This window comes from Lampetra planeri, chromosome 47 (assembly GCF_965212315.1).
Source record: "Lampetra planeri chromosome 47, kcLamPlan1.2.h2, whole genome shotgun sequence".
NCBI lineage: Eukaryota > Metazoa > Chordata > Hyperoartia > Petromyzontiformes > Petromyzontidae > Lampetra > Lampetra planeri.
Window position 1 is genome coordinate 4417953 of NC_136153.1, and position 25778 is coordinate 4443730.

General features: G+C 51.7%; 1 protein-coding gene across 1 annotated transcript in view; it reads right to left on the minus strand.

Moving 5' to 3' along the window:
- Positions 1-2821: 2821 nt before the first annotated feature.
- LOC144733522 (mannosyl-oligosaccharide 1,2-alpha-mannosidase IA-like) overlaps positions 2822-25778 on the minus strand; it is a 91104-nt gene continuing 68147 nt past the window's right edge. Inside the window, exons 8-12 of the mRNA XM_078615454.1 lie at positions 20318-20433; positions 18993-19212; positions 17326-17498; positions 12634-12749; positions 2822-11741 (exon numbers count right to left, since the gene is read on the minus strand). Of these exons, the coding sequence (XP_078471580.1) occupies positions 11591-11741; positions 12634-12749; positions 17326-17498; positions 18993-19212; positions 20318-20433 (776 nt within the window). The 3' untranslated portion in view covers positions 2822-11590. The remainder of the gene's footprint in view (positions 11742-12633; positions 12750-17325; positions 17499-18992; positions 19213-20317; positions 20434-25778) is intronic.

Below are 25778 nucleotides of genomic sequence, written 5' to 3' on the forward strand. Positions count from 1 at the left end.
ACTATTGTCATTGTAGTGCGTTTTTAATGTGGCGTTGCACTCTGATGTTGTAGGAGAAAACATTTATTAAAAAGTATATTTAATAAATTAGAACGTGTTGGCTATAATTATTAAAAGTTGCGCATTTTAATGATGTGACGTCACATTTCTCAAACCCCCCCTCCCTCGTCACACATCGTCACAAATGTCTGACCCCCCTTCCCCCCAGGTGCGTGACGTCATTTATGGACGGCCCCCAAGGCATTCGTTCAAGCAGTGGATGTTTCAGATGAGCTGCACACGTCACGTGGAGCGCCAACAGAGGTCACCAACGTCCCATTCGACGCGGCGCCGTCGCGCGCGTCAACCGCGGAGCGTGGCCACGTGGTGCGTCCCAACGCGCAGGCCACGTGGTGCGTTCGAACGCGAAACCTGGTCTCGTGACTCGCCCTTTGGGGGCCGTCCATGAATGACGTCACGCACCTAGGGGGGGGGGTCAGATATTTGTGACGATGTGTGACGAGGGGAGGGGGGGGGTTTGAGAAATGTGACGTCACATCAAAATGTGCAACTTTAAATAAATATAGATAACACGTTCTGCTTAATTAAAAATACTTTTTAATAAATGTTTTCTCCTACAACATCAGAGTGCAGCGCCACATTAAAAACGCACTACAATGACAATAGTTTAAAGCGATTTGAAGCATGTTTTATTTTCAAAATGGAAATATGGTTTTGGGGGGGGGGGGCAGAGCTTTGTGACGTCATATTTGAGGGGGGGTCTGACTGTTTTGTGACGCCGCGTGATGAGGGGGGGGGGTAAAAAATCATCCAAAATCGCGTCACGTCATTTATGGACGGCCCCTTGGCTCTGGCTCGCAGTGTCGTGCAGGAAGCCCGTGTCCACATCCAACGGAGATCACGTGACGTGAGGGTTCTTCCTTTGCAGAGGTGTGGACTCGAGTCATGTGACTTGGACTCGAGTCAGACTCGAGTCATGAATTTGATGACTTGCGACTCGACTTGGACTTGCATAACAATGACTTTGTCCCACCTATGAGATGTGGACTCGAGTCATGTGACTTGGACTCGAGTCAGACTCGAGTCATGAATTTGATGACTTGCGACTCGACTTGGACTTGCATAACAATGACTTTGTCCCACCTATGAGATGTGGACTCGAGTCATGTGACTTGGACTCGAGTCAGACTCGAGTCATGAATTTGATGACTTGCGACTCGACTTGGACTTGCATAACAATGACTTCGTCCCACCTCTGTTCCTTTGTAGCGAGGGTTATCAGTTGATGTTGAGGAGGGGGGAGGAGGCGCCTCAGCCCCCCATGTGGAGTGACGTCACCCGCTAATTATTATTAATGGAGGGGGGGGGGTGTCCATATGGAGGACGTAACCTGCTCATGAATAAATCTTGACTTAAAGCTTTCGTGACTGCAGCGATTCATACTCTTTGGTTCTTACGGTAAAGTCACCGTCATGATTATTAATGAGGGCGGTTGTTCGATGTGGAGTGACGTCAATGAGGGGGAGGGTGCTCCATGTGGAGTGACGTCACCTGCTGATGATTATTAATGAGGGGGGGGGGTGTCCAATTGGAGGATGTCACGTGCTCATGATTATTAATGAGGGGGGCTGGTCGACGTGGTGTGACGTCACGAGCGTTGCACACAGACATTTTTGGCTCATTATAGTAGCTAATGGGGGGGGGTGGGGTGTCCATTTGTAGGACGTCACCTGCTCATGATTATTAATGAGGTAGGCTGTTCGATGTTGAGCGACGTCACGCGCTCATGATTATTAATGAGGGCCGGGGGGGGTGTCCATTTGGAGGACGTCACCCGCTCATGAATATTAATGAGGGGGGGCTGGTCGATGTGGAGTGACGTCACGAGCGTTAAGGACATCCCTGGGTGATTATCGTAGGCATACCACTCAGTGCGTTTCAGTTAATGCCGACCAATTCCTGGGATGTTCACACCGGGACACGAAGAGCGTTCAGCCCCGCCCACTTCCAACAGCCTTATCCTACTCAGCATCTAGCCCCGCCCACTTGGCTGATAGCCCCGCCCACCCAGCAGCTAGCCCCACCCACTCGGCCGCTAGCCCCGCCCACTCGGCCGCTAGCCCCCACCCACTCACTCGGCCGCTAGCCCCACCAACTGCCCATAGACCACACGTACCCATCGACAAAGAATCGCACCCACGACTTGGTTAACTTTTTCAATGCATAGCGCCCTGAGAACGATTCATGAATTTCAATTATTATAAAATTTAGACTTCAAACTTTCGTGACTGCAGGAATTCATATTCTGAGTTATTTCGGTAAAGTCACGTAAATAGAAAATAAAAGCAAAAAACCCACGACGTTTTGATCGCAACACAAGCGGTCTTCATCAGGCGGAGTGTTGCGATCGAAACGTCGTGGGTTTTTTGCTTTTATTTTTGATTTTTGGTTCTCCATTTACGTGACTTTACCGAAAGAACCAAGAATTTAAATTAGTATTGCCCGCGAGTCGAACGCAGAAGTCGGACAATTCAAAGCGAGCGACACATTCCTGATTTTTCACAAATGCTTTGGAGAGGCTGGGACAAGTCGTTCCGAAATCACCAGGGACTGTCCCGGCCATAACAAAAGAGTCAGGATATGTTTGGTTAGCTTCCGTTGACGTGAGCTTGTTCGTGGAACATCTGTCCAACGGAAGAGGATATTGAGGACACGCGTGGACTTATGATATTACGGAAATGGACACAAAAATAATCAAGAGAAAAAAAACATTGCGCAATACGCACACACACACGTGCCAAATCTACACCGGTAACTGCAATCCCTTTATACAAAGAAATTTATTATTCACATGATATACAGTTATGTACATGACACATACCTTGTCACAAAAAAAAAAACTATTTCAAAACGTGATCAGGTTGTTTTTCTTCTTCCAAACCCTCATACACATCACATATCACGGACGTAGTATGGCGAATGACTCAAGCAGAACGCACGGCAATTAAAATTAATGACAAAGACAAGCGAAACCTCTCCCCACCATTCGCTCCACGGAATTTAGTGCAAGCCCAATAATACGTCGAGGCGGGCGGGCGGGCGATCGGAATTTTGTCTGCGTATCGAAACGAACACGTGGCTAAAATAAAATGAGGCCGCGACTACTGCTGCCATATATATTATTTATACTTAATCTCATAGCGGGGGGTTCCACCGGGCTGGACGCAATAGCGTGACATTTCGTTAAAAGATTTTTCCTCTTTTTCTTTCTCAACTTCTCCTAAGACGTGCTCCTTAACGGCACGAACAACACAGAAAGTGCACCGTGGCAAAATGGACTCTGTGATAGCGCTAACATAGGGTTGGGTTGGTGGTAGTTGCGGTGTTGAGAGACAACAAAGACAAAGATCCCCCGTATAGCCTTAACATACTGTTGGGGCAAGTGCTGTGAGCGAGCACCTATGAAGGCTGACACGGCACACGAGGGGGTGGGTGGCACAGCACCACGCCCGGCCGCCTTTTGTCCCCCCTCACCCCCCCAAGTGGCGATGTTTACACACTAGGTACTAATTTGAGGCCGAGTCGACCTAGGGAAGGCCCATGACCGGTTCAGATAATCGTCACTGATCTTTGCGTGAGCGGGATGCGAACTCGGGCCGCCGGGTTCGTAGCGCAGCGCGCCACACCGCGCAAACCGCTCCGCACAGACACACACACAAGCGCATCCCAGGAGAGAGATAATGTCCACACACAGATATGAGACAGAGACCAGGAGATAGACATTTCAAAACACACACGCGCACACATAAGGAGACACACACACACACCAGGAGACAGAGGAACATACCCACACACAGATATATGAGACCCAAACACAACTTGGATAGAGACATAGAACCACACATACAAGAACACACACACCAGGAGATATAGACACGCACAGCCATTCGTGTCCCATGTTTCCATTCGTCTTGCGTGTCGCTCCGTTAGGCAAAATTCACAGCTACAGAGAGCGGAGCGACACGCGTGACCGAGCGGAAAGGTCACGCAGAGCTCGATGGCCCACGGGACCCCTAGGGACAACCCGGCACCACTGCCACTATCACAACCACTACAACCGCCGCCAACCCCCCCGGGGGACGAGCACGTGGTCGCCACGTAGACCCACGTGCACTCCCCGTGCGCGCTGTCCCCAATGCGCATTCAAAGAAGGGCTTTCAATGGGAATGCTGCATGCACGCCGCCGTGACGTTGAAGGGGGGGGGGGGGGCTCGAACGCGAACGGTTCATGTCAATTCTAGATTTGAAGCTTTCGTGACTGCAAGGATTCATATTCTTAGGTTTTTTCGGTAAAGTCACGTAGGTAAAACATCAAAATTAATAAAAAATAAAATAAAAATCACGGCGTTTCGGAGCTGCAGCTAATCTGGCTGTGGCGGTCCCACCTGATGACGGAGACTTGTGTTGCCTCCGAAACGTCGTGATTTTTATTTTATTAATTTTGATGTTTTACCTACGTGACTTTACCGAAAAAACCTAAGAATATGGGTTCTTGTCAAGCCGTCCTGCCCGAGCGAGCCTTCTTCACTTGCACAACCCCTGGAGATTACCTGGGTGAGCTCCCCTGCCTCGCACAGCCGTCCGACAAGCATTTATACCCCCCCCACCCACCCACGCCATCTCGAATGCAAATGTTGCGGCATTACGCATGGACGGGCCCGCGGTGGTTAACCAACTCCCCCCCTCCTCCGCCACAATAATGCCGAGCGGGGCAAGGCGCCCTCGGTCATCTTCCGTGCGATACTGGAGGAGGTGGGAGGAGGGGAGGTTGGGGGGGGGGGCACAAATACATTGTTCATCAAACATGATCAAACACGTGCGCAGGGAATTTGGTCTGCGTGGCCAATTATTCCCACCGAAGACTCGCCGCGGCTTTCGCGTCCACACGGCAGCACCACGGCCGGGCCGGGCCCCTCTTTGAAGTGAGATGTGTCCCGATAGGGCACCTCATTTACTTCCAAGTTTAGACCACCGACGGCGTGTCCGGGATGCCGAGTGTGCCGAGAGCCGGTGACACGTTGTGGACACGATGGCTGAAGTAGCACTCGGTAGGGCGTAGGGTTTTCGCAGTTGTGCCTGTAACCAGCTGTCCCGATGTGTTTTCGGGTCCGTACCGCGCGCTACTTGATATGGCAATCGGTTTCAAACCCCAGGGAAGAAAAAAAGACACCAACAGCAGCCACCACCAATGCCCGATAATGACGCTGCTCAATCCAGCTCCTTAACAAGCTCTCAAAACGTGGTACGAAACGTCTGACGTCATGCCGAACATCACGCGGTACAAACCGCAAAACGCATCGAGATTGGCCGAGAGCCTGCTATGAAGGCAGCCAGAGGTGTGGGATGAGTCCTGTTGTGGGGTAACGATGCTGTCCGCGGAGGTATTTTTACCCAGGTCAGGTGTGCACACGCTTTGACATCCTTGAAATTGAAACTACAGTGCAGACAGTCCCCCAGTTACGATGGTCCGACTTACGATATTTTTGACTTACGATGGGGGTCGTTGTAACGCATCTCCATCGTAAGTAGAGGACTACCAGGACTTGGGTCACAACAAGCGTGGTAAGGAACACGAGGAGGAGGAGGGGACCGCATTCCAAGAACGAAGGCCCTGTCAACGCTACAAGCCAGCATGTTCACTTTTTGCATTTTGCAGCAGAGCCCAGAAATCTAATTGCAGGTTTCAAACTGAAAAGAGCGTATGCCGGCTCACCGTTAATGCCTGGTTTGACGCAATTTACACAAAATAAAAGTGCTCATTGTAAGCTTGCAATCTCTATCTGGGCTAACCCAGCGGTGGCTGCTGCAGGCTCGGGGAAATGAATTTCACGCAAAAAAAATCGCACAACAGCCGTTCTCAAAACTCCACCTTCCTCGTGTTCCCCAGAGGCGAGCTTTACCCACGCGCGCCGATCAATCGGCGCCCCGCGAATGATGCGTTTCACCCAAATTCATACGTCAATTGATGGCGTGCGTATCGAAGGATCGATTTGTACCGGAGAATTGAGAAGATTGGCTGCTGTGGGAAATGGGGTTTTTTTTTGAGGGGGGGGGGGGTGGGCAAGAGGGGAGGTGAGTTGAGAGGCTGCAAGGACTGAGAGTTGGTGGATCTACCAGGTGAGCTCACGGTCACAGGTTTCCGCCGCCGCGTGTAACCATCCGCGCGGATGCCTGCAGTTGCCGCCGCGTCCTTCTTAAGCGATCTCCCTCCCACCCCCGCCCCAACGGGCGCATTGAGAATATTTATATGGAAGGCGGGAGCCAATCGTTCAAAGCATTGGAAACGAAATGACACAGCGCGCAGGAAAAAATACAAAACGGGGGCTCCACTCAATGTCACGTCCACGGGAAATGAGAAATAAGCCTGTGCGAGGAACAGCAGCGAATGGATTTGAATTTCATAAAACACGACTTCGTACCACACGTGTTGCACATAGAAATTAATTCACTAACCCCCCCCCCTCGCCGCCGCCCCTTCCACCCCGACCATCTGGGAATCTTGTACAGAGACCCCACCACGAATTTCACAAGCGGGGGAGGGAGGGGGGGGTCAAACAACGAAGTTAAGATTTAACGAAGATCAGATTTGTAAAACAACAAAAATCACAATGAAACAACCGGGGCATAGGGCGTTTTGTGTTGGTTTTTTTTGCGAAGTCAACGCTCCCACCGACCCCCCTTCATTTTACTTCATTGCTGCAATGAAGTGGAGGGCGGGGGGGGGGGTCAATGAAACGTTAAACGACGACAAACAACAAAATAAACATCATCGACGACCTGTACTGTTTGGACGACGGTGTCGTTACAAAAAAAAGACAATCTCATACACAGCATGTTTTTTTTTTAGACGAAACACATCTTTGTAAATCACCCCAAGACACGAGTGGGGTGAAAAAAAAACAATTACGAGCATCAAAAGAGAACAAAAAAAAAACTAATTATAATCGAGACTACAATTTCCTACATTGAGAAAAACCATAAACATAATCAATAAACAAGCTAACGAAATCGCCGACACCAACGTGTTTATACAAATTGCAATGTTCATCTTGTACAGCTCCAGCTAACAATATGATAAATTAAAGGGGTCGGTGATTGTTATTTTTTTTTTAAAGGGCACAAAATGAGAGAACTGATATTGCAAGAACTGGCTCCACCACGCATCATATACAGACACACAATTACCACTGTAGCCTCGCGAGATTCACTACTAGCCACAGCATACGGACAATCATTGAGTATCTGTTAAATATGCAGTGCTTGCAGTACATTGCGTACATTTATACACGATGGTCATGATAGTTTAGGCTGTAAACCAACAAAGGTTTCCCGATGATCAGGTTATAAGTTCGAATCCCAGTCAGGATTTTTCCCTCCGTCATTCGTTCCATCGATCCCGTTATTATTTCTTGGGGAGTGGGTTGGGGGGGGGGGAGATGATGGTCAGCATGACAACACAACAGAGTGAAAAGTAAACAGCATTTGTGCTACAGACTACCGCAAAAAACACGTGGAGTCACCACCACCACCCCACGCCCGCTAACGAAATGGTGCCGATTTAAAAGCAGCACCCATTGCACCCCAAATTGGATTTCGCGCTGATCATTAAAAGACCCCCCCCCCCAACCTCCAGTGTCATCGCTCCGCTCGTGCACGACATCCCGGGGCGCTGAGCGGTCAGGCAATGCCGTCACTACCCCCCCCCAACCCTCTTTGATGCGGACAGTTCATTAATTGGTGGTGATAAAAAAAAAGACGTGAGCGTTCATGTAATGTTTCTTAATTATTATGCTTTAACGTGGGCGACGTGTTTCATCGCAGCGTGTCTTTTATTTGATATTTCATTTTTGCTCCTGTAAATGGATCAAAATCGCAAGCGTCCCAATGCACGCGCACGCGCGTAAGCTGACCCCCCCCACACCCCCCGCGGTTGCGTCACGTGATTCCACACTGTCCCCCCCCCCCAGACCATCAAACACGCTCCGCAAAATCTGGGCTCGCCATCATTGAAAGGGGTCAGCACGTGGCACCGCGGGGTTATGTTTATTTATTTATTTTCACAGCGTAACGCGCCAGAGGACCGGGAGTGGTGTTCCTTCCAAATGTCGCTCCCTCCGTCCGCCATCCCAGCCGTCTTTGCACTCCACGAGGTAAAAAAAAAGAAAAAAAAATCCCGTGCACGTTAGGGACAACACATCGGTGTTGGTAACCCCTGCACAGAAACAATTCTCATCAGCGCCAGGGAACACGCAACGGGCGCGGCTGAGCGAGAGGCTGGGAGCTCAATTCTCATCACCGGACCAACGCTGTCACTTTGGCGGAAAGCATTTAGAGAATAGAGGGACTGGCTTTACCACCGGGGTCAGATTTGGACCCTGTGGCGTCACCCAATCACACGAGGCGGTGGCGGCTCTGCTGTTTGCGGCAAATAACTACAGCAAATGGGTTTTGAAATGTGTTTTTGCTGGCAGAACGCGAGGCCCTTTCCCATTGCTCAAGTGTACACGCAATTCACTCTTTTTTTTTTTAAACGCACATTTCGAAAAGTAAAAATATGGAATTCCACGTTGAGAAAAGGCTAGAACGTAACGTACGGATTGTGTAAAAATGCCCCAATTACATTAGAAATATGTTTTAAATTCCCCCCCACCCCCATTATTTGAAGCGAAAATATCTGCAAATAATATTACGGAAATATCGGAGATTTAACATTCTCCTGGGATTTTTAATAGAAAACAAATTTGTTTTAGGAGCACAACATGGCACGAGGCCAGAACCCACCAGGAGCAGCGACTCCCGAAGGTGATTATCGCACACGTGGGAAAACAACGCAGTGTACAGCAAGAATAGCTTGGCGGGGTGACGGGGAAAGGGAGGAGAGGCCACAACACGTGTCGTATGAAAGACAGAACTTGAGACGCACACAGTCCCCTCAATCTGCCTTCGAGCCCGCCAAGTAGAAACAACAAAACCCACGCGATTGGCGCTTGAACCAACCGCGTGACTAAAAAGGCAAAACGACGACCTCCCAACAACTGCGTGCTGAACGGGAAGACTTCCCAACTCACGAAACTAACGAGCAGCAGCGGCGGCGGCGGCGGCGACGACAAGACGCGTCTCTTATCCCGCAACAGCGTCCGCGTTAAAACAACATTTGATTGGAAAGAACACCGACGGCTGATACCCGTCAACCAGAGTCCAATCTCTTGCAATCGACGTTATTAAAGTTCACATTGTCTTGCACGTGTACGCAGCGATAAAAGGGAAATGAGGAGATTGACGCCGTCAATATCCGGGGCTTGAGCGGCTGGCACCATAAGAGAATGTGAAGTTATCGTGTGTGTAATGTAGTAGTAGTAAAACTAAAAAAATCTTCTTACACGGAGAGGGTTGTGCGAACTGCAAGCTCCTTGCCTGCCGTTTTAGCTCCGCTGGGCAGCTGCTGCTGCTGCTGCTGAAACCGGACCGAATGTGGGCCACTGCACCGGCACAAGGGTTTCGCTTTGTACGCTCACCCCGTTCCCCGCCAAACGTCGTCAATTTCCGCGCACACAAGCCTTCAACTTACGACGACGCCCTATTCTGCCCGTAGAGCACACAACCGCGAGCGTTGCACCGCATTGCAACAATACAGAGGGTCCACGCCCCCCCCCACCTCCCTCCGCTTGACGATACGCCAGGTTAAGAGAGGCACGTTTTCACGTTTACAAAGCAGCAACCGTTCGACCCTTTCTCGTATCGCTTGGCAGGCAACGATTAGCCGGGCTGGAGCAAGCCGGGGCTCAACGGCAAGGTAAGTCACAACTCTTCTCCCACGACATGTCCCGCTTGTCTGAGCGTTGGCCCAAAGTCCCCACCACACCCCTCCACTGAGGTTAAGAACGAAAAGGAGGAAAAGGAAAAAAAACGAAGCGACGTTTTTTTAATCGTGTCCTTGGATTATTATGCCGCTGCGAGGGATCACGAACGCCCGGCATTTGTTCCCATGCCGTTTTTGATTTCGACGGGGATTTATTTTTCTTCGCGAGGAATGTCGTCAACGCGGAGCGGAAGAAAAGTATAAAGAAGTAACGTCCCGATACGTTTGACACTTTGCAACCGGTATGACGGGCATCGACATTTAGTCTTTTACAGTAACGGTGTAAAAAAAAAAAATCTCAACGATGTCCCGTTACTAAGGGAAACGCGTTGCGCAGTGGCCGCGCTGTTGGCTTGACTTCCTGACGACGACGACGATGACGACGTTCCATCCTGGTGTGGATTTCGGCGTGCGAGCCGAGCACGGCGCTCGCTCACTCGCTCGCGGGCGAGAGGCCAGGCAAACAAAAAAAGTCACCGTAATAACCAGGCCACAGACGTTTAAGTGAATTACTCGCCGTTTGTTTTTGGCCCGTCGATTTTTTGCACGGAAGTAGCAGAAATTCCAAGGGGCCGTGGTTGTGAACGTGTCTCCCGCCGTGTCACCGTTTCATTACGGGAGGTAAGTGGACGGGTGTTTAGAATCACAAGTGAGGTTCTCGTGCTGGTCCCGCTCATCATCAATGATAATAATCATCATCATCAACAAAAAAATATCAAGGACAAAGTTGACTTCGATATATTTTCAACGTGGGTTTTGCTTGATGCCAATATTGAGGCATTTGAACCTGCAGACATGTGCGCAGGCCTCACCACGCACACACAGACACACAACCAGTCCATTCCACACGAATCCAAAATGCTTAATATACTCAAGCGTTAAGTACACCACTACACTGTAATACTCCGCTCAAGTACTGTACACAGAGCTTAACGAACTTCCAATGTTTTCGACAATGTCACTCTACATTTTAATTTCATTAATAACTGACAAAGAGGTTATTTATCCTTTGAAAGATTAAGACCTCTACGGTCCGTGTGTGTGCAATGTTGAGTGCATTAATACCATAATCCCTAATAAACTGTACACGGGGAGAGAAAAACGAAAGGGGTGTGTGTGTGTGTATGTGGCATGGAGGTCAATCTGCCTGTGTGTGTGTGTACGATGGCAGGCAGCAGCGGCACGCACTGCCCGCTGCAGTAAACGCCACGAAAAACGTGCCCCCCGCCCCCACCCTTCTCGTTAACCCACAATCGCCGGACAGACATGAGACAGGAAATAACCATCACCACCCCCCCCCAAGCCCACCACCACCATCCCCAAAATCTAACGCAAACTCTAAAGAGGGGGGGGGGGGGAAGGAAACACAAAACATCGTAATTCGCTTTGCGTGCCGCTTGGCCCGCCGTTTAAATCCACACGACGTCGCGGTCCGGCGCGTTCCTCTCATTGTCTCTCGCTCTCTCCTCGTCGCTTGGGGAGTCGCGTGGACTCATCGTGGTGGTGGTGGGGGGGGGGTGGGAGGGGTCGGTGGTGGGGGGGGGATAGGGTTGGGAGGCCCAGGCCGGCGAGAACCAGGCCCTCGTGTTCCTGTCCAATCCTCGGAGAGCTGGCCGCCGCACGGGTCGAAGGTGGGGGGGGGGGGGGTAGCGGCGGTTCACGGCACGGCGCTCACAGCACGGGCGCTGCGGCGCGGTGCGGGGCGGTGGCGCCCGCCGTGGCGTTGGGGGGGTGCAGCACGGGGAGCGGGTGAGCCTCGGTGTTCAGCACCCAGTGATCCAGCGGCAGCAGGTCATCCTCGGAGAACAGCAGGTAGAGGTACCTGCCGAACACGACGCCACCGTCACCGGGACCGCGCGGGCGACGGCGATCGAAGCGGGGCCTGCAACAGGCTGAAGGGGCTGGGATGCTGGGGCTATCTAGAGGGGTTAAATTGGACGGGGGCGGTTGTGGGGGGTGGCTTTCACCCCCCACACCAGGGCCCCTTCCAACCACGCTACGACGCTGCCCCCCACCAACCCGCCGACGTCACATAGCGGTGCCACCCCTGGCGGCAAGGTCAGCAGTGGAGACTGTGATTAACTATTTAATCGAACAAAGACGGTCACTCGCATCGCGCGCTTGCAGATGCGCTTCTGCGGCCGTCTGGAACGCCCTTCCTTCCGATATTAGGAAGCGACAAAATCTATACTGAAAATGAATTCCTTTGGAACTGCTTTATGTGTCGAGTTTCTTGCCCCCCCCCACCGTGCCTCCGATTAGCGCGGTTGGCTACGTACGGTGTGAAAGAAATTCATCGTGCATACACACGTACAAAGGCGCAGCCCTGCAACTGCCCGCACACACCCCCCGCAGGTGGAAGGTGCCTTTCCACCAGAGGAAGCTCTGCAGCGGGTGTTTGGGATCCACATTGATCACGCTGACCAGACGTCGTGGAAGAGGTGCGAGCACCCACATATCAGATCGTACTCATCTAAACTTAATTTTTTACCAGGTAAGGCCCACTGAACTCGATAGCCGCGGCATTGATAAAGTTATTTTATTAAAGTTTTTCTTTCAGTTCCGTTCCGATGACGTACACACGCACGTACATCATCGTAACGGAATCTGAAGAAAAACCGATGACGTACACTACCTCCTTACGTCATCGGACCGGGAAAGGGTTAACATCTCGCCACCGCAGGCAGGCGCCAGTGGCCGCGCTCGCAACTCACTTGAGGGTCTCGGCCAGGAAGAAGCTCTGCTGGACGTCGTCGTGCATGGGCGACCCCGAGTACACGTCCTTGACCCCCGAGTAGCCTCCCGACACCTTGCAGTGCTGCTCGATGGCCTGCCGTGGGGTGGGGGACACGAGGAAGCGGAGCATCAGCAGAGGCTACGCACGCAGCGACTCTAAAGAGGGGCCCAGCGGAGACCAGAACTTACGAAGACACGAGGTGATAGAAGTGACTCTATGATTGATATTTTTTTTGTTTCCTTCTAAAGACTGGGATTACAGCACACAGCAATCATCGCCAACCCCTCCCCCTCCTCTAGCACCCTCCTTGAAAGAGAGTACACGAGACCCGGGCGAGGCATTCCCACGGGGTAAACGAGCGTAGCAAAAGTAAGAGCATGGGCGGGGGGAGGTTGCTCACACACTCTCTTGCGCACACAGAATAAGAAAATATAACCCACCAGGGCGACAATCGTACTACGACTGCTCACTTGTTCTCTACCGATGTTTTTCTGTTCACGACTCAACGGACACACACGGGAATACATGGATAAGCAATGTACTCTAAATCAGTTTAACACGAAGTAGCAGTAGGCTTTCGCGATCAATATTATCCGTTATAAAGGGTTTTATTTTTGGGTTAGATCGCGTATATATTAATGTGTCGTTAAGACCGAAACAGGAGGACTTCTTCACAATTCCTGCTATCGCCTGATGAAGCTTCCTCTCCCAACACACCGGCTATTCTAAAGTAATAACTTAATTGGCACGTTTTGTTTACGTGACAAACCTTACTAATTGGCTGCGTCGGGTGGTGGCGGGTTTAACGACACATTGATATTCACGCAATCTAACCCCCCAAAAAACCTTTATCATGGTACTTAAAATCGGCAAATAAACAAAAATGCAGCTTTGTTTTAGAGAGGACGTGACCCCAGCAAACAAAAACTCTTGAGGGGCCAACAGATTGACCACGAATGCTCACTGGAGACACGTGCGGACAAATAGCTGAATTATTATTTTTTATGACACCGTGGGTAGAGCAAGGAGACCCAAATTAGAATTCCCCGGCACGCGTAACAAGTGGTGAGCGATCGCTAAACCGCTCCTTGGCACACCCCTCCCCTTTCACCAATCCGCACTAACCAGTACGGTGAAGTGTGGTCAAACAACTCCCACGACCTTCATCTAGCAGTGAATTGACAAAGGCCTGACAATGATCACCATCATCATTCTACTACTACTACCGCGGACACGAATGTGATGTTTGTCCATCATTCCGAGGACCAGCCTCTGTGCGCACGGTCGTGGTGGCCATGTGGGCACCGCGGTGGCGAGATGTTAACTACCTCGCCTGGTATGCAGGAGGTCGTGGGTTTAATCCCGACCCTGACGCCTGTTGTATATTTGGAGTTTGCATGTCCTTGCACTGTGGTCGCGTAGATTTTTCTCTGGGTTCTCCGATTTTTCCCTCCACAGAATCAATGTGCGTTTAGATTATTTGGCGGCTATAAATTTCCACTTGGTGAGTCACTTCCTTGAGCTTTAATTTGTGGCCAGGTTCCTTGAGGTATATAGCTCAGTGGGCCTTACCTGGTGAAGTAAAAATAGTTTAGTTACGTGGTGAGCGAGGGCACTGCCAAAGCTGGCTTTAAAGATACAACGAGCAATTTAGCATCTGTGTCAACAATGGGCTCGTCTTGTGCCCATCATCCTGCCAGTGGACTGGCAGCGGTGCAGGTTCTCTTTCCATTTCCCTGTCTTCTGCCAGCGCTCGTTGCGTTGGTGACCCACTCACCCGTCAATTATAATTAATGCCCACCGTATCATTGGTCTTTCCCGTGATCGCTGTCCAAGTGTGCACATCATTGTATTATGACCTATTCCAAAAATCTCTGGTACGGGTTCGCACGAGTTCCCTTCTCATCCCGAACGTTTCTGGAAAACACGGTTCAACTGTCCCACAATCTGTCCGCGATGCCTGTGCGCGTCCCTCTTGTACAAGCTCGCAGTTCACAATCACAAGTGGAACTCTGCGGGTGAAACGGAGCCGCGCGGGCATGTCGGCTGTGCCCAGCTGGCCGCGTAGGAGCCACGCCAAGGAGGGGGAAAAAAACGGCAGTGGTCGGTTTGGCTCAACGCCCACGTCCCCTCCCCCCCAACGCCACCGTCTCGGTCTGGCGGGCGGCTGCGGTGCGCTACCCGGCCATCGGTGGCCCCCCGCCCCGCTCCATCGCGGGTGGAGCGCAGACACAGCCTCCAGCGAGACTCACGCCGGGGCTATCCTTCCATTGCAACGTTCAGAGTTGTTGCGATCACAGCGTGGAAAATAACGCGCTGGGCTGCCAGTGGAATGGTGTCGCGTGCGTGCGTGGTGACACGATATTTCGTGTATCGCGACAATATTAAATCTGTTTTATCCTTCCGGACGATTCTTTGTTCTGCGAAGGGTGGAACGAAACTATTTACGAATGGCAAGAGATTGAAAGTATGCAGAGAAAACCGCGTACCATACATATGCCCGCGGGCAATAGCGCACCAGTCTGTGATACATCGTGGAGGACCGGCTTGTAAACCTGCGCAGTGAAACCTATACTTCACCACGGCCGTTAGGAATCTGGGGCTGCTGACGTGTCCTTAACAATAATAATAGTAGCGATATAGTGCATGTTATCAGTGGACAGGAATCAACAAGAATAAAAAATAAGTCATGGAACAACAGAAAGAGTAAATATGTCCGCGTTGTCAACAGTTATTGTTAAAAACAAGATTTACATCTTGTAAAAAAAAAAAGTTGGTGCCTGCGGAGACTTTTACTGGCTCGGTTTATCACTCCCGAATTCTTACAGCTCATTGGCTTCATCGTGTCTTTACTAGACTGCCAATGCTTATTAACCCTCCAATCAATCACCCTGGCAATACCATCTGCCTGGCACGTGGAAAAGGGGAGAGCTGTACGTATGCACGCACGCCGTTAATGCATCGCGAGATGATTTTAAAAAACGACGCCAACTGTGGTGGGGGCTTGGTGGCACGGGTCCAAAAATAAAATTTACAAAGATTGAATCACCGCCAGCACCGCCAGCACCGCCCCCCACCAACACCGCAACGCCCACGACGCACAGCTGCCGAAGTGGGATTATACGATTGCATACGGGACCGGGCACGCTGTGAATCATTTAGAGCCTCGCGAACGGGCAGAATGTTGTACGGATGTATATAATTTGAACTTCTTTCGCCACAATAGGTAGCCAACCGTGCTAATCGGAGGTGCGGAGGAAGGAGGACAAACTAAACACAGAAAGCAGTTCTCAAGAAATGAGTGGTCAATCTAGATAATTTTAAAGTCCATAGCTGCAGTGGCTTCCTAATATCGGAAGGAAGAGCGCGTTCCAGACGGCCGTGGAAGTGCACCTGAAAGCGGTGCGCCACGGCGACCGTCTTTGTTCGACGGCCAGACAAAATCCGCTGCTGCTGCTGCGAGGATTACCGGAGTTCGCGTGACGGTTTATGCTCTTTGACGAGCTCAGAGAGCAGCTGTGGTTTATTTGTGGCGAGCACTTAGTGTGTAATGAGCGTGACCTCATTTTCACGTTGTTCGTAATTCTTCGGCGACAGCGGTTGCGACCAGTGCATTTGTGCAGCTCTGGGCGGCCTCTATCTTCGTGAAAATGCGGTGTCGCATGCCTCCGTCACACCCGTGGCCGCATTTCCCGCGACCACGAAGCAAACCCGGACTCGGCGGGAACCGACGTTATGCCCGGACGTAATCAACAGCAGATGCTAAATGCCGAATGCAATTTACGTTTGGCCCACTCGAATGGACGCATCGGGATGGAGGAAGCTCATCAAGAGAGCTAAATTGCGCAAAAATTACATATTACGCTCCCCATTTGCCGTTTCGTGCACGTACACGCGCACATACCACATACGCACGCGTAAGGAGGCTCCGCCAGGAGACGTAACCGGGTACGCGCACGTGTGCATGCGCGCGCTGCTCTAGATGATGCGTGCATCCTGATTAAAACCCATCAGACTCGATGATAATTAAGGACCTGTGCGATGATTGGCAACGTAACATAAACAGTTAAAAATGAAAAAATAACCCCACTGGTACCCTCTCAGCGTTACAGGGTGTGCGCACTGCATGCAAAGGGAAGCGCGCTCGATCTTGACACGCGCACGCTTCGGAATGGGGCAAGCAAGCGGGAAAAGGGGAGGTTTGATAAGACCGCTGAAAAGTTGCGCAAGCTCTTAAAGTAGTTGAACACGTAGGCTTTCGCGACCGATATCATCCATAAGAGGTTTTTTGGGTTAGATGGCGTAAATATATAAATGTGTCGTCAAACTCCGCCACCACCCGACACAGCCAATCAGTAAGGTTTGTCTCTTAAAGCACTTCTGGGCACTTCGCGCACACACACCTCGAGAAGACGCCGATCGCCCGCTCGCTAAATCAGGGCTCTCGCTCTCTCTCTCTCTTTCTCCCACCCACGAACTTCCGACAGCAGTCTTTCACTGTTGGAAATCATCATATCCCATCTGTTGCTGATATTTCTCCGTAGCCAAAAACGCTAACCGGAAGGACGGTGGGGGGGGCGGGGGGAGGACGACAACTAAACACAAAAATCAGCTGTAAAGAAACGACAAACAACAATAACAATACGATGCGGCGATTCGGACCACATACCTGCGCTGCCTCCCAGCCCCACTGGCGGTACTTGGGGTCGTGCGTGAACCTCCACATGTACCAGTACGTCTCCAGAACCTCGGGCCGCAGGATGTAGTACTTCTCGTTCTGGCGCACAGCCACCGCCTCTGCACCGCCGTCGAATTTGAACGCCTCCGGTCCGAGCTTCAGAGCTGGAGGTGGCGGAGAGCAAACGGCAAATAAATACGAGTCAAAACGAAAACCACGAACCGTGTTTTATTTTACCAGGTAAGGGCCACACCGAGCTGCGTAGCTCTTTTTCAGGAACGACCTGGCTATAGCAAATGATAGCGCCAACGAAGTGGGCTTGCCATCGTGTGGAAATTTATAGCGGCCAAATACTCTCAACGCTCGACGTTTATTCTAAAATGTGGAGGGGATAAACCGAAGGTACCTGGAGAAAGATCCACGACACCACGGGGGGGGGGGGGGGGGGGGGGGGGGAGACAACACACAAACTCCAAAAGTATAGCAGGCGGTGAGGGTCAGGATTAAAACCCTGACCTCCTGTATACCAGGCGAGGGAGTTAACATCTCGCCACCACGGCTCGGCAAGTGAGTCACAAAATAACGACGCGGGCGCAGATTTAAACGAGAGCCAACAGGAGCCTCCGCACTGCTGCAACACCACGGCTTCAAAACCAGAAACAAAATAAAAGATAATCGATAAACACAGGGCCCCCACCCCCCTTCATTGGAGACCCCCCCCACCCCCAAAGCCCCCCACACATGATCTGAAAGTGGCAGTAAAAATGCCACCGAGCCACCCCGTAAAGGCCGTGGATTCTCTCTCTCGAGAGAGAAAGACAGGAAGAGCTATTGCTCGCCTCCAAACTATTCCGAGTGACCTCCCCGAACCTTTTGCCCCTTAAAAAGTAGAAAAGGACACAGAGACATCACGCAATTCAGGACTGCCGATTTGTTGTTTATAATGTGGATGCAATTAAAATGAAAAGTCAATTCATAAGAGTTGAACGGGTGGCTCGGAGATCAATACTGGGAACGTTCAAGTTCACCGATGTAGTTTTTATAGATTTATTTTTATTGCGGTGCAAACACTCACACTGCACATAGGAGCAGGTGCAGTGAGACAAGTGAGAGGGATGTGGCTAAGCAGGGGGCAGCCACCAAACCACTTCTTTCTTGTAGGCCCAAGGGGAAGCAATGAAAAATAAAATAAGCCTCGAAATTTAGAGAGTATTTGGCTGCTATAAATTTCCACGTTTGTGGCCAGGTCGCTTATGAAAAAGAGCTATACAGTTCAGTGGACCTTACCTGGTAAAATAAAATATGTTTCCTTCACAATTTGCTTACCTTTCCTATAATTCTACGTGACTTTACCGAAAAAACCAAAGAGTATGAATACCTTTTTGTTGTTGTTGTAACGTCCTGACCTGCCCTTACTGGACAAAAGGGCTTCATAGCTCATCGAATTCCTGCAGTATAAATATTCGGATTCTGATGTGTTGTTGAGAGAGTAGTAGAAGGCCTGGTTACCATCAAACACCCAGAGGCTGACGCATCCGTACGTTACACCCAATCTGTTATTAATTTTTTACCAGGTAAGGCCCACCAAGCTACGAAGCCAGACAAGCTCTTTTCACATCCAGTCTCGCTCTACGACGGCGGTAGCGACGACGACTCACCCGTGCGAGCGTACGACTCGTGGCACGTGTGCGCTATCTTGGCGCCCAGCTCCAGGAAGTGGCCTGCCTTGTCGCCCGGCGAGCCGTCGGCGCCCAGCGCGAACATGCCGCCCGCAAAGCACGTCAGGTGGCCCATCTTCTTCTCCAGGTGGCCGTTCTTCCACTCGCCAATGTAGGTGAGGCCGCCCTCAGACTTGCGCACCAGGTGCCGCTCAATGCCCTGTATGCACCCCGCACACCCCCCCGCCCCGTCGATCGTAAACGTGAGGAAAGAAAAGAAAAATTTAGGAATGTCGATTGTGCGCGTGCAACGCACTCCAACACCACACCGTTCGTTCTCAGAGAAAACAATGCCGCCTACAGAGGAGCGCAACAAGGCGGCATCGCGCATCGTGACATCGTCGGGAGGTGAGAGGAGAACGAATGAGGCGTGACTTCGTCGCCTTCGCCGACAAGGCTGAACCTTGAAATGCTGGTTTTTAAAATCGGTAAGTTTTGAGCAAACGTGATCGGATTCCTGCAGAGTAAATGCCTTACACAGCAACACAACTTTATACCGCAAGTGTTATCGTCACTCCACGTTACAGACCGACGAACAGGCAAACAGCATTCGTGTGCTCAACCTCAGTTGGAGAATGTTAAAAACCAAGCATGTGCGTGAAGCATCTGCTCTCGTGTCCACGGCAGACATCCATGCCCGCCCACGGCTACGTCGAACCCCAGCCTCGTCACTCGCTCTCATGTGGCCGCTGTGCTTTGGCTCGCTCCTGCACGGCTCAACTAACACTCGGAGAGCCTCCAAGGAACCATAAGCATTTAAATTATGCCGGGGACCGGCCAACGGCGGCACTGTATTAGCGCCTGTAATTGGGGACGCGTACCTGCGCCAACCTTAAATCTCCGGGCGGCGAAGTCTCCTAGGGGCAACAGATTAACACGGGAGGGCAAACGGCGGAGACGAACGACAGGCCGACGACTTCCACGATTAACTCGCGGCACCCGGTGGCATGCCCGGCGAGTAACATTTGTCAAAGGAGAGTAACATCGGCGAGGATCAATCCACAACAGCGCGGAAAAGCGTATCGCCACCAAGTTGACCGTTGCAGTAATTTTCCATCTGGCGGGGCTCCAGGTGGTTCCTTTATCTTTGTTTATTCATTCAGCGGCGTAACTTTGAAACATTGGCACGCACCGCACACGCTCCCAAGTCATTATTGAAGCCGGCGGGGAAAGGGGGGTGGGGGGTGGGTGTGGGGGGGGGCGCGGGTGGCGGGCGGGGAGGGGGTTACGGAGTGTCACAGTTCGCCTGTCGGGGGGTGCGTCACCTCGATGGCGTCGTCGTACATCTTGCGCGCCTCCGTGTCCTTCTTGTCAGACATGATCCAGGCCTTGAGCAAGTATTCGTAGAAGCTGTCGCCCAAGCCGCCCACGGACGAGTGGACTGCACGCACGCATGCACACAGCGAGCACACGGGTCTTGGCCCTAGCAACATTCGTCTGTCGAGGCGAATACTTACAAGGTCACCCACGTCCCTTGACATTGTGTCATTCGCTCCGAGAACAGGCTTCAGGGCTACGACGAGTTTGCCTGCCCTGTGAGTTCATGTAAGACGCGGTGGCGAGATGTTAACTACCTCGCCAGGTATACAGGAGGTCGCGCGTTCGATCCCGACCCTGATGCCTGTATATTTGGAATTTGCATGTTTTCTCTCCCCGTGGTCATGTGGATTTTTCTCCGGGTCCTCTGGTTTTTCCCTCCAAATTTATAAACACGCGCTTAGAGTATTTAGCTGCTATACATTCCCACGTGATAAGCCACTTCATTGGGCTATCATTTGTGGCCAAGTTTGCTTCTGAAAAAGAGCTGTATAGCTCAGTGGGCCTTACCTGGTAAAATAAAAATAAAGTTTAGTTGAGAGTTTTAAGAGTTTCTTGTGTTATTAAAAGTTCACAAGCTTCACAGGGCATTGTGAGATGTTTTTCCACCACCAAACCGACGAGTACTGTAAGGAAGCTTGCCAGCACATGTGATTTGCTAGGCCCTTGGGCGTGTGTGCTAGATTCACTGACCCTTCTACCCTTCAACAAATGTTGGGCACTGAGCACACAGATGTTCAGTTTCTTGTCATGCCGGGGTCAAGGTTAGGTCCACGTAAACATGCACACACCGCACATACACATCTTTCTAGTTGCCGTTTAAGCTCGTGTGGTTTGACTGCTGCATTGGATGGATGTTTGCGATAAACTGTCAATTCATTTTTTTGTAAACTGCACATTACTGAAAGATACAGCCACAACCGTATTGAAAATGCGGTATGTGTAAGGATGAGGCAATTGGCTTCGTGTGCTACCGCATTTCGAAACTAAACGTGACATGACGGGGTTTTATTTTCACCGTACGATAAACAACACGTTTTTGTCCCACGCAAAATGTTCTAGGCGCAGTCTCGCACATTGAAAGCAAATTGCATTTTAAGTGCCGTCCAGACGCACAAACAAGCAATGCGTCGGTCAGAACTTCAGGCAATGGGCTGTGGGGCAATTTCCCCGTCAGCAGGAAAAAAAAAGAAGAAAAAACACCCAGTGCATCGATCACATGGCAAAGCTACAAAAACGCTCATCTCCGGACAAAGCCGTTTGGGCATCCGCTGGCTGGGATTCAATTCTTCCTGCGGCACGGAGAGGAACATCCCCCGCATCCGCACGTCGCGGTGCGTGCGTGCTTTCAGCACGACGCGCAGCAATGACGACGGTCCCGATTTCGTCGCGCGACAAGCTGTTTTAATCTCGGATAATCATCGCCCGACATCTGCAGCACCGCATATTGAAATGCCGTTCCTCCGCTGTTGCTCCCCCAAGCGCGCACACACGCGTCTCGACAAAATCATTTTGGTCCGGGGAAAAAACATTCCATCTGAGCCTCCGGCTTCGCAGGAGCGGCGATGAAACGCGATGCATTTAAACGTGCACCCGCAAAGCCGAGCCTGACGAACGGGCGTTCAAAACCAATGAACCGCCCCCCTCGGCACTGTTCTATAGTCCGCAAATTATGCCAAGAGATATGCTGCACGGCCTCTTCTGAACTGCTATGCGGAGCGCTGCAGATGAAAGCTCCGAGCGAGGGCATTGCCCTTTCATTCACCTGTCCGCTTGCGATTCGCGCGACTGTGTTCGTGTTGGAGCGTGCCATGGTCTTTTTTTACGTATCGAAAACAAAATAAAAATGACTCAATGTGGCGTCGATTGCAGTTTTGTGCAAAGAGGGCCACCGCTAATTCGCATTGATCAACACAAACAGTGCCACAAAAAAAAACAGCGTCACACCGATGGGCAAAACGCGCGCACGCTTCCGCGCGCGTTTTTGCGCCGCTTCGGATTCCAAAAGTTCAAAAGAGCGGGGACCGCTACAGCGGCTGGCTGCCCTTTCTGGGGCGGGGGAGGGAGGGGGCAGTCGCGGCGCAGAAGCGCCGGATGGGGGTTACTTGAGCCTCTCAGCCCCCCATCGCCCCCAGACCCCCCCCCCACGCCCCAAGGTAGGCGGGTAAAACAAATAAATGATTCCGCCGTGTTCGCGGATTGTCAGCCGGGCGTCCGCTCAGCAGGTGCCGACCCTCGCTCTCAATTATGGCAGCGGCGGAACGGTTAGGAGCTCGACGTAAACGTGCTCTCTGCTGGCGCGTCTCCCGTGACGCGCCAGCGGGCGAGTTGGGTTCTGTCGTGGGCGCTGTCTCGACGCAAGCGTCGGTTCTAAAACGGGCTCGGAATATGAAACGGCGACTGATTTTCAGTTAAGCCTAAAATGTTAATGCTGTCCTGACTCGGCAACATCCCTGCAAATGCGCACTCGCCCCCTTTAAGTAACATGCCACAGGCGTGCATGTTATTGAACACGCAAACGGGCACGCGCACCGCGCACACACACACAAAGACATCAAGAGCTCGAATAACTTGTTGATTCTGTCAATTCGTCAGCACGACTTAGCTTGTAATAAAGCCAGTCAACGGCGGATCAAAGGTTAAAGAACATCGGCAAAAATACTGTCATCAATCCTGTATCACGTAAAACGCGTGACCTTTAACCGCTGATCGCCACGTTGACTTCAGCGCTCTGCCCACCGCCAATTCAGTGGGCTTAAACGCCAAGCTCGGAGGCACGGACACAAGGAGGGGGGGGATGGTCTTCACTAGGAGACATGGGGAGGGGAGACTGCATCTACTGCACGGATGCAAGCGGCCAGCCAGCCAGGCACACCGCACGCCGCCCTACCTAGCAGGCCACTCAGAGGACCACCGATCCCCTGGTGAGCCCCGGCGATTCCCAGCACAGGCTACGGCGCTGCAAATTCAAGGGGAAATGTCGCCAGGTCTGGGACGATCTGGGCCAGGAAAGGTATTTTACCTCCCGCAGGCCATTGGCTTATCGATTGAGCGTCACACACATGTGGCCGTGCAGGAATTTTGAAACTGTGCATCTATTTGCTTATTTATTTTACGTCAAGTCCTTTTATAGCGGACACGGTGCACAGAGCGCACGACTCTGCACGCGCGTCGTTTAAAATACCGTGGTGAAGGCTCACCACGGAAACGATGACATTTATAAATTGGTGACAGCCTGTTATGTCACAACTGGTACAGGAGAAGTGGGGAGAGGTTGCGGGCGCAGGAGGGGGGGGCAGGGAGAGAGAGGCGGAGGAAGAGAGGGGGGGGAGAAGCAGGGGGAGGAGAGCGGGTGGGGGCAGAGGGGGGAGAGGCGGGGGGACAGGGGTGGGTGGGGGGGGATCTAAAATCGCTGGCATCAGCTACGGTCTGCTCGTCAGCACGAGTCAAACCCGCCGGGTGAATAGACGGGAGCTGCGGCGAACTGCGGGTGGCGCTGGCTGGCACCTTGCATGCCGACGCTACGCCTCCGGTCACTTACATCCCGTTTTCCCCGGCTGGCCGGCTGTGTCGGACAACGGTGCAGAGCGAGAGGAAGAAAAAAAGAAAATGCCCCCTCGGCAAGTCAAACGAACGCAATTGCGCGGAACGAACGCGCGGCAGGACGGGCGAAGACGGGCAGAGATGTGCGCAAGGGGGGGATACAGGACAGCGCTAAATAATGCATGAGCACAATTAAGCCTTTAGACAAACTTGCACGTGAAGGCAGAAAGTAACATTAATGGGGGTTGGGGGGGGGGGAACCAACAACGTTAAGATGAAGGGTCAACTTGCGATAATCCAATAGCCTTTCCTGCTGAGAGCAACAAAAATACGTTTCACGTCGGAACGTGGAAAAACGTTCCGCAGAAAGACGAAACGATTAGACAAAACACACACTGAGAAAGAACACATGAAGGCGAAAAATACAGGAGCAAACATCAGCATCCATCTCTCCACACAGACAACACGGGATGGAATAAAACCTATAACTGTACACGTGCCCTGGTGTTGAAGGGGGGGGGGGTGGGGGGGAGAGCTGGGGTGGACGGTGCAGGGAGGGGAGGGGGGGGATTTGTCTCGTTACGCAGATCTAATAAAAGCACACATCTTGCTGGGGCCAGAATCTCATTACCTGCCAGTCACAGAACACTAAGAAAACAATTTGCATTGATTATGCAAGTCAAATAGGACCTTGGCTGCATCCCTCCTCCAGGGGAAAGATACTAGTTTTCCAGCTGGGTCGCTCGCACACACAGAGCACTCACACACACACGCGCACACACGCGCACATCGCTAAGTAGACACAAAGACAAATATCCCCGTATAGCTTTCAACAGACTATTGGGGCAAGTGCTGTTAGCGAGCACCTATGAAGGCCGGCACGCCACACGTGGCCAGCACCACGCCCGGCCGCCTTTGTCTCTCCAGTGGTGATGTTTACACACCAGCTACTCATCTGAGGCTGAGTCGACCTGGGGAAGGCCCAGGACCATTTCAGATAATCGTCACCGGTGTTTACCGTGAGCGGGAATCTAACTCGGGTCGCCGGGTTCCTAGTACAGCTCGGATCGCCGGGTTCGTATCGCAGTGCGCTAACTGCTGCACCACTACTCCCCACACGAGCACACAGAAAACAAAGACAAAGATCCCCCATATAGCCTGAAAAGACTGTTGGGCAAAGTGCTGTTAACGAGCACATATGAAGGCCGACACAGCGCACGAAGGGGTGGGTGGCCAGCAGCCACGCCCGACCGCCTTTGTCTCCCCTAGTGACGATGTTTACTACACACCGCACCAGAAACCCATTTGAAGCCGAGTCGACCTAGGGCAGGCCCACGACCGCTTCAGATAATTGTCACTGGTGTCGGCCGTGAGCGGGAATCGAACTTGGGTCGCCAGGTTCGCAGTGCAGCGCGCTAACCGCTGCACTACCACTTCGCACATGCGCACACACAGACAAGACATCACTATGCAGACACACACACAGGCACGCTCGCGCAAGCTCCTCCGACTGGCCAACACTGCACTGAACAATGGGGATTGTGCACACTGTACACGTGACACCACGTTTCGTGTTAAACGGCTTCCAATTTTCTCCAGAAATAAAATTATGACTCAACTGGGAGCGAGGCCTGGCCATTATTTGTTGCGCTCTGCCAGCCCTTATGTGTCAAGTTAATTTAACGGGGGTTTTTTTCCGCAGAGGGAACAACCCGCCCAACGCCGAAGCAATTCCGAAGGCGTGCAACGACTGAAGCGCGCGAAGGGAGCTTGTGAAAAAACATGTCATTTACACAAACAGTGCAGACGACACACCCTGCATGGCACCCATCGCGTAATAATCATTTCCAATCGGTGAACACAGCG